Source organism: Vicia villosa, unplaced genomic scaffold (assembly GCF_029867415.1).
Source record: "Vicia villosa cultivar HV-30 ecotype Madison, WI unplaced genomic scaffold, Vvil1.0 ctg.000037F_1_1_3, whole genome shotgun sequence".
Taxonomy (NCBI): Eukaryota; Viridiplantae; Streptophyta; class Magnoliopsida; order Fabales; family Fabaceae; genus Vicia; species Vicia villosa.
In genome coordinates this window covers 28699-37847 of record NW_026704971.1, presented here as the reverse complement: position 1 = coordinate 37847, position 9149 = coordinate 28699, and the positions used below count along the sequence as shown (strand labels likewise).

Below are 9149 nucleotides of genomic sequence, written 5' to 3'. Positions count from 1 at the left end.
TATGCCTACGAATATTAATGTATTAACTGTATTGAGATGTTCGAAATATTCATGCTTCCGGATCTGTAGCGTTGAAGGCACCAAAGTCATTGATTGAATCTGCACTAGATCGAAACTAATCTTTCAACCTGAAACAAATGAACACCGCACAAAAACGGAAAAACAAAATACCCGCACAAAGACGAGAAATCAAAATACACCACAAAAATATGAAAAGTCAAAACAAACGATGACACACAAAATCACAAAAAAGACAAAAAGAAAAGGTGTAAAAATCATTAATTTAAGTAATAGATAAACAAAAACGATTTGGAGGAGTGATTTTGGATCAAAATTGATCCTAAATCACCCCTCTTTGAGAGAGAGGAAGGAAAAAGAAGAAAAGTGACGGCCCATCTTGTTTTCTTCTTGTATTTGAGTTTTTTCAAGTCGGTCCATCTTGTGCTAATTGAACTCCTTCTGTTTATATTTCCAATGACCTTTTTACCCCTCTCCTGGTATAAAATATTATTTTTCTTTAAAAACAATCCAGCCAACAAAAAAACGCACTAACCACAACTTTGGAATGAAAGTGACACTCACAAATTGCAGGATTCCACTTTAGAGTAGAAATAGGGTTTCATAAGAATTTTGTTTTAAAATGTAAGGTTTTTAAAAGTGAAAGCAAGGGTTTTTATAGGGATCGAACACCAACCATTCAAAATCATAAAGATAATTAGTGAACATTTTTCCATACCTTTGAATTTAGTGATATTTAATGTCATTTCATGGTTTAATATTATTTTATTTTAAATTAAATTAAAATTTATTTACACTAATAGTGATTAATGTTTTTGGGAATATTTAGCCTATGTCTGGAATTTATTAAAAATCACGGTAGAAAATCACGGTGGATAAAAGCTACCAATAGTAGCTTCTAAAAATCACGGCAGGAGAGCTCCAAACGTGCGGTGGCAGCAGTGGACCGTGTTTCCAAACCCACCATTAAACTATTTTACTGACTATAAAATTTCACCGTGATAATAATGAAGAGAAGTGATTTGGAGACAGAAAAATGACTCCTACATTGATACAAATATAGACTGATATAAACTGCAGAATATGATTTGAATATGCTTTTGATCACATACATATATTATTATACCAAAGTTGGTAGCTTTCATTGCAAATACTAAAACATATTGCTGAGCCTCAACTACTTGGAATAATTCCTTACACAAAATCACCAAAATATACTATATAACTTGTTACATAAATAAGTGACTCATATTTCATATTATTTAACATATATAGTATTTTTGTTGAGAATCAAAACTGAACATTACTTTTGAAAGACTGGCCAAATCTCCAATTGGATGGTGCAACATTTATCGCTGTACGAGTCCTTCCATTCGTGAGTTGAACTCTAAATGATAAACTCTGACCATTCAGATAACTTAGACTCTGCCAATTGGCACCCCAATTCATTGACATTGATTCCCATTGATTCTTTTTTGACCCTTTTATCCAAACTTTTGATATCTCTCCACCTCCACCTACGTTGCTTATAAGCACAAGCTCAAAATAATCTCTCCCATTTATAGTAAATCTTATGTTTCCACTTCTTCTGCACCCAACTCTGCACAAATAAACAACAAATATTTCCATAATGCACATATATTTATAGATTTAATTGATATCCATAGCAGTATAATCATCATACTGGACATCTGACGTGACATTGACAATGACACAGTGACATCGGTGTAAATTTGTGAAAATGATTAAAAAAAATGTAATCACACGTGTCGGTGTGTCTAATACACTGACACATGTCGGATACCAACACATACCTTCTATAAAAAATGGGAACAATTCCAGCTCTGTACTTGGCTATGGTCTGAAAGGCAGGTTGAGACATATCAAAATGTGGTCTTGGGGGATTACACCAACCACCATTGTCATTAGGGAGTGCAAAGTTAGGTGGACAAAAGTTTGTGGCAGTAATAGTAATGAAAGTGCCTTTGAGACACCATTGAGGAGCTTTTCTTGCATCACAAACAATCTGATAGCAGCCACCACATGATTTTCCATCATTAAACAAAGCAGTACTCAATGCAGCTGTTTTTATTCCATATCCATCAATGTTCAGATTTCCATACCCACATGCACCTCCTACAATTTAATCAAAACAAAGTTATTATTATATATTTATTATGATAAAGATGATGAACAAGAATTTGATATTTACCCATTGTTCCCGAGGCATCACTTCCACCATAAAAAGTTGCATGAGCTTGTTGCCAAACAGCAGATACTACTCTGAGTTCTGAAGTGAGTAAATTCATAAGCAATATAAGAACACAGATAATGATTTTTTCCATCCTTTGAATTTATCTGACAAATTGAAGAAGTAATTGCTGGATTTTTGTTGCTAAAGATGGAAGATTTTCTTCAGTATTTATAGGTGCAATTAGGGGGTTTTAGCCCATAGAAACAACTAACTGAAATTCATTATTCTATTGGGAAAATAGGGTCTGTTTGATGTAATTCTGGAAAACTGTTTTTTAGTTTTTAAAATATTGAAAATTATAAATTGTATAGTAATTTAGTTTTACAAAACTATTTTTGAAAACTATTCTCTATTTTAAAGTTTTAAAACCTAAAAAAATAAAATTGGTTTTTTGACGTTTTTAGTTTTGGTTTTTAGTTTTAGAAATTAAGACTAAAAAACTTTTAAAAAAAAGGTGCTATAGTTTTAGTTAATGACAAATTTGTAATATTATTCAACTTTAAAACAATTTTCAAAAATTAAATTATCAAACATGTTTTTTTTTTAAACTGATTTACAAAATAGTTTTTATTAACTAAAAACTAAAACTCAAAGGGCCCTAAGTATTTGTATTGACCAAAAATTTATTCTACTATTTTAAGACTTTAAAATAGTAAGTTTATCTGAGTAATCTGCGTATTTAATGTCTCGAAAATTAAAATATGAAATTTTTTATAAAATATTTTATTTTTTTGGAATGTTTAACCGTTGTCCGGAGGGCCATGATTAGCAAGACCTATAAAATATTAAGTATATAACATGCAATTGAACATAAGCAAGGCTGGTCTGTGAGAGCAATTCTTGCATGGACACGGCCATAAATGTATATTCTTAGGCACAACCAATAAGAAGAAAGTAATTTTTAATTTATTTTTATTTTAATTTTGTTTTTGATTGGATTCATGGGGTGGTTGAGATTATGAAGGAGAGAGAAAATTCTTAATTTATTTTTTAATTAATTAAAATTATGTGATTGGTTGTGTGTAAAACAATTTCTTATGTCCGTATCCACCTAAGAATTTTCCTGTGATTGTATTAAATATTCTATTATGAGACTTTTCTGTGTGTAAACTTTCTTGTTTTCACATTCTCCGTAGGATCCGTGGTACTATCATGTACAACATGCATTGGTATACAATGATTGATAAATAATTTAAATTATATGCTATTTGAATGATATGCTATCAAACTTACAGATAGAAGGTTTACTGATATGTACTATCTATTACTTGTATGAGAAGTAATCAATTTCTACACACAATAATATATTGACATAAGTTATGGGTATATTGTTTAAATATTTGATTTAATTAATGTTAGTAGTAACATGCAACTACCTAAATTGTCTGCATTGACCTTGATTGTTCATCAAGAAATAGAGGAAAAGAATTAAGTTCTCACAAGCAGCCATGTACTTAGGGCATGTTACAAAGTCAGCTACAAAGATGCTAAATTGAAAGATAGGTGTTATTATGTCATTGCCATCTATATTGCCATGTCTTATGGAAATGCATACATATTGCATATGGCTGATGCATCTCTCACCATGTCAATAACTGATTCACACACAAAGTCAAGCCAAAGTTTGTGATTGAATGGTGTTGGATTACAACCAATTGCTATACGGTAGCTCAAACAATTAATGAGAAGAATTGTAGAATGATTGTAATGAGTTATATGATCACTAAATAAAATATAAAATGTGGTTTTTATATCACAAATACCACTTCAGTGGTTTACTTGATGAGGAAGTAAATCCGAAAAACTTGTTAATAATTTAAGGCACACATATCCATTATATCTACTTGGGTTCTTTAAATGAGACTCACTCAATTTTTATAAGGTTAAATATACGTCATTAGGAGTGGCAAAACGGACCGCCTACCTCACCTCAACTTAAGCCCGCCAAAAATGGGTCGGGCAAACAACACCGCCAAAAGAAATTGGGCTTAAAATCTAGCCCGTCCTGCCAAGATGACGGATTGGCAGGCGGCGGGCTTACTTGCCTATTTATTTATTTTATTTAATAGATTAATAATTTTTTTTATATTTCAATTAGATTTTTCACTTACTTTTTAGAACAAATTTTTAGAAAGTATCTTTTTAATAAATTTTACTCTAAAGACTGGGAGGCACTGAATAGGAAAGTTCTCAAGATAACAAATAACAAATACTTGTTTTAAAAGGGAGTTCATTATTTGGAGTCTATTTTGGTATGTGATCATCGGTTATTTCAAAGATGAAATATATAATGATTGTGAGTCTTGGAGTCTATTTGTCAAATCTAAAGAAGATTGTATTATTGGAGGATATTCTTGTCACTTGGACTAGAATTAATTGAATCCTGGTATTTCTTTAAGATTAGCTACTTTGCTGGAGGAAGATGTGTTTTCTATTATGTTGATTACTAAAAGTGTACAATGTCAAACTGAATGTCATGACATTGTTGTGTGATAAGTTAATGTAATCAAGGTACTGGACGATTTAACTCTGTTTACAAAAACAAGTATTTGGTTCAAGTCATCGTTGTATCATCTTGCTACAAGTAAATATTGACACTCCTAAGATTGGTATGAGAAGCTGCATGAAGTATTTTCATCATAACTTGAGGCGCAAGTTACATTGAAAATATGAGGGATAATTTTGAAATTATACTGCTGAAGAATTATGGTAGTAATTGTTTAGTCGGTTTGCCACCTATATGCCTTCATCTTGTGATATGTGTAATCTCAGAAAAAATCAATGTTTTAAAAACCGAATCAAACATTAAATCGGTGAGGGTACTGGATCACTGGTTTATTGGTCGAACCACTGGGTCACTGGTCAAACCGCATGACTAAACCGGATAACTCGGTTGAATAGACCGGTCGTTATAACAAAACTATTTAGGTATAAAACATGTCGAACAAGACGATTCAGTATACAATATATAACCGGCACGTAAGTTTTTTAAAAATATCATATCATAAATAAATTCACAAGTTCATAATTTAAATTCAAATTTTAAACATAGGTATCACACATAACAAAATTCTACAAAATTACAAAGTATAGTTGCAAACAAAATTTAATCGCAACATAATCTAATTGAATAAATTATAATAAAATAACTTTATTGTCTACTAAATTTAATTTTAAGGAAGAAAAAATTGTTCCAATGTTGGTATCTCCTTCTTCAATATCAAAATCATCTGCAACAAAATCAACTGTATCCGAAACATCTTTATTTTTATTTTCTATTTTCTATTTTTTCTTTAATTTGTTCTTTTAATTTTTATAAAAATAATCAAAATGATGTTGTTTTAAGTTTTTAAAATAAAAAAAATTAAAAATGCATTTAAACCACCGGTTTTGACCGGTTCACACAGGTTCAATGACATATTCGATCCAGCAATCGAACCAGACTGATTCCCGATTCAACCGCTCCGATCGGCCGGTCCAAGCCGATTTTTTAAACACTGGAAAAAGGGGGAGAAAACTGTCAGTATGTCTAGGTCTTAGTCAGATATGTTGTTTGATGTATGCAACAATTTAGGGGGAGCATGACTGTCTGTCATTTGAGTCTTGAGTCTGAGTTTGTTTATGCTTTTGCGGCTACTTTTGTTGTGGTTGTGTTGTAGGATGTCATGTTGGATGTTCTAACATCCTGTTTGTGTCTTGTGCATTGAGTTATGTGGACTTTCACCTAGAAAGTTTAGGATGGTAAATTGGAGCTGTGTTTTAGGGGGGGTGTCATCTATCTTCTTCCTCAAGTACAAAGTTTACATGTTTAGCATGTAGCTTGTGTTTGTGGTTGTATTCCTCTCTCTAGTTTATTTGGGCTTTGGTTGTTTTAGTCAAAATTCACCTAAGAGGGATATTGTTACCAAAGAGAGAGGTTGTTTGGTAAAACATGGTTATGCTGATTTTGAGCAAGATGTTATAACATCTACATCAACTGTCATAACAGTTTAGCTTATGTGTTTTCAATCAAATGTCAAAGACAGATGTCATGACATCTTAGTCTGGTATAACAGGCACTGCTGTTTTAAATATTAACACATTTAATTTAATTCGGTGATATTTCTTTTGGATATATCTCGGTATTTTTCGTAGGTCAAGAAGATTCAATCTGGAACAAGTGAATTAAATCTCCAACAGAAAAAAGTTTCTAAAATTGAACATTGAGACAACTTAGTAAACTTGAAGATTTGTTCCAAGATTTACAAAGATTTTCTGCATAATTGTTACAGCTCTCAGCTTGTGGATCAAGAAATATTTTGGTGAAGTTTTCGAAGTCCATAGACTGTTGAGTAATATTTAAGCAGAACCCTAGACCTAATGTAACTAAGTCTTTCTCAATTGTAAAATTAGGGGAAGGTTAGAAGTCTTAGGTTTTGAGAGTCTCTTGTGTTTTGAGTCACCCACGTAATTTTTGATACAGTGTGGTAGACTGGTTGTTACTTGACTGTTTGTCAAGTTGTTGTTCTCACTCTTAACGCACTACAAAAAAAGCCTCAGTAGTGACGTGAATATCACGCCACAAACCAAAAAAACACATCACAAACCAATATTTGCGAAGTGAAAATTCACGTCGCAGGAGGCAAGGTGGCAACTTTTAGTGACGTGATTTTCACTTCACTATTTAGTGAAGTGAAAATCACGTCGCAAAATTTGGGTCAGAGATTAATGCATATTCAGTCAGAGCAGGCGTAGCAGCGTTTGGGTCAGAAAAGCATCTTTAGTTGCGACGTGATTTACATGTCACTACTTAGTGACATGGCAATCACGTCACTAAATTTGCCTAGGAGTAAATGAAAAGCGCATTTAATGTCTAATGTTGCGACGTGATTTTCATGTCACTACTTAGTGACATGGAAATTAGGTCACTAATATTTTTTTTTTGCAAAAAACCAAATATATATATATATATATATATATATATATATATATATATAATTAAATTAATAAACTAAATATATTAAAATTTATAAATTAATTCAATAAACTAAATATACTAAATTTAAGAAAGTAAAATTATAAATCTAATATTACTAAATAATGTAATTATAATTTAATTAATAGTTTACACAAATTCAAAATGAAAAGTTATAACAACAAAATAAAAACTAAACTAAATCAACAATCAATCCGGGTCGGAAAACTCATCCTCATTTAGATTTTCCTGATCAGTCGGCGTAGAACCCCCCATATTTTGGTTTCCACCAAAGGATTGCATAAATTGTAGCATTTGTGCCTCCATATCCGATTGTCTTTTCGCCATGACCTCCATTTCCCGCTGATGCTCACTCCGCATTGCCATCATTTGGGCCTCCATTTGGGCCTCCATTTGGACTTTCAGTGACGCTTCACGTTCCGCCGCCTCACGCCTCACCTCATTTATCGCCAATTGTCTTACAGTGTCTCTCTGTTCATCTGTTAAAGTTACAGGACGTGAACCTCCTTCCCCGTTGAGAACTCTTTGATATAGAGTTCTATCATCAGATCTCAAGGTGCCTGCCAAATTTCCACCACCAAAAAAACACCCGTTAGGCCCCTTGCCGCCAATGACTTTACTCCAAAGATAAAAATCTACATCTGGATGAAGCGGCTCTCCCGGTCTTGGAGTATACCGAGGATTAGCAGTCAGAAATTGTACAAGCAATGCCTGATAATCATCCTACACAAACAAAAAAAAAGTTAAATATAATTTAGTTGCCACATGAATTTCACGCCACAAATTTAGTTGCCACATGATTTTCACGCCACAACATGTCACATGCCACATGAAAATTATAACACATACATTCTACCTGTCAGAATTAATTAATAAATCAGAATAATAATACCGATTTAATTCATACATTATAACACATACATTCTACCTGTCGGAATTAATTAATAAATCAGAATAAAAATCCCGATTTAATTCATACATTACAACACATACATTCTAACTTTGATCACCAATTTGATTCATATATCAACACTTTATCGGCACTTCACAATCACCACCAAATACATCATAATTCATCGCTTAAAGAAATACCGATAGCTTAAAAAAATAATACGGATAGCTTAACCAAATATAATACCCAACTTAACCAAATAATACCGATAGCTTAACCAAATATAATACGGATAGCTTAACCAAATATAATACCCAACTTAACCAAATAATACCGATAGCTTAACCAAATATAATATGGATAGCTTAACCAAATATAATACCCAACTTGAACATAAGGAGCAAAACCATCTGAGCATAATCCAAGCCTGACATTTCTAGGTTCTGCGGCAAAATCAGGATGTATTCGATCAAAGTGTTTCCATGCCTCGCCATCAGATGGATGCCACATAGTGTCTGGACTTGTTTTGTTTGTATGATGCCATGTCATCTGACTTGCACTGTGCATTGAAGCAAACATTCTTTTTAACCTTGGAATCATCGGAAGATAAAACATGGACTTTTCTGCTACACGGTCTTGATTAGTGTTAATGGCTCTACTGCGAACTTTATATCTTGGACTCATACAAAATTTGCATTCCTCCAACAATCCATCTTGAGTACCAAACTCATTGTCATAAAACAACATACAACCATTAATGCAACAATCAATCTTTCTTACTCTTAAGCCCAACTTCGACACCAACTTCTTTGCTTCATAAAATGTTGTAGGTAAGTTGTCTTTCATTGCAGTTGAGTCCAACATCATTTTTACAAAGAATTCCAAACACTGATCAGGAACATTCCAATTTGACTTGGCGGCCAATAATCTCACACACATTGATAACTTGGAGTCAGACGAACCGTCAAACAACGGCGTATTCATCTCATTCAACAACTGATAAAATCTCT

At 32.6% G+C, this 9149-nt stretch overlaps 1 protein-coding gene across 2 annotated transcripts; it reads right to left on the bottom strand.

The window, feature by feature from the left end:
* Window positions 1-1308: 1308 nt before the first annotated feature.
* On the bottom strand, window positions 1309-8549 carry LOC131622666 (putative expansin-A17). Of its 2 annotated transcripts, XM_058893702.1 has the most exons (4): window positions 8510-8549; window positions 2231-2299; window positions 1833-2154; window positions 1309-1618 (listed from the first exon to the last, which is right to left on the bottom strand). In XM_058893702.1, the coding sequence occupies exons 1-4, from the start codon at window positions 8547-8549 to the stop codon at window positions 1309-1311; spliced, it is 741 nt and encodes a 246-aa protein (XP_058749685.1). The 2 variants fall into 2 exon arrangements, with proteins under 2 accessions (XP_058749685.1, XP_058749684.1); XM_058893701.1 differs by lacking the exon at window positions 8510-8549 and having other exon boundaries at window positions 2231-2363.
* Window positions 8550-9149: the final 600 nt, after the last annotated feature.

Excerpts from the sequence above, each read along its gene's own strand:
- LOC131622666 (XM_058893701.1), bottom strand. The coding sequence starts at position 2,363 with ATGGAAAAAATCATTATCTGTGTTCTTATATTGCTTATGAATTTACTC. Across the intron at positions 2,155-2,230 it reads TGATGCCTCGGGAACAATGG|GAGGTGCATGTGGGTATGGA; the intron begins GTAAATATCAAA and ends ATTAAATTGTAG. Across the intron at positions 1,619-1,832 it reads GTTCCCATTTTTTATAGAAG|AGTTGGGTGCAGAAGAAGTG; the intron begins GTATGTGTTGGT and ends TTATTTGTGCAG.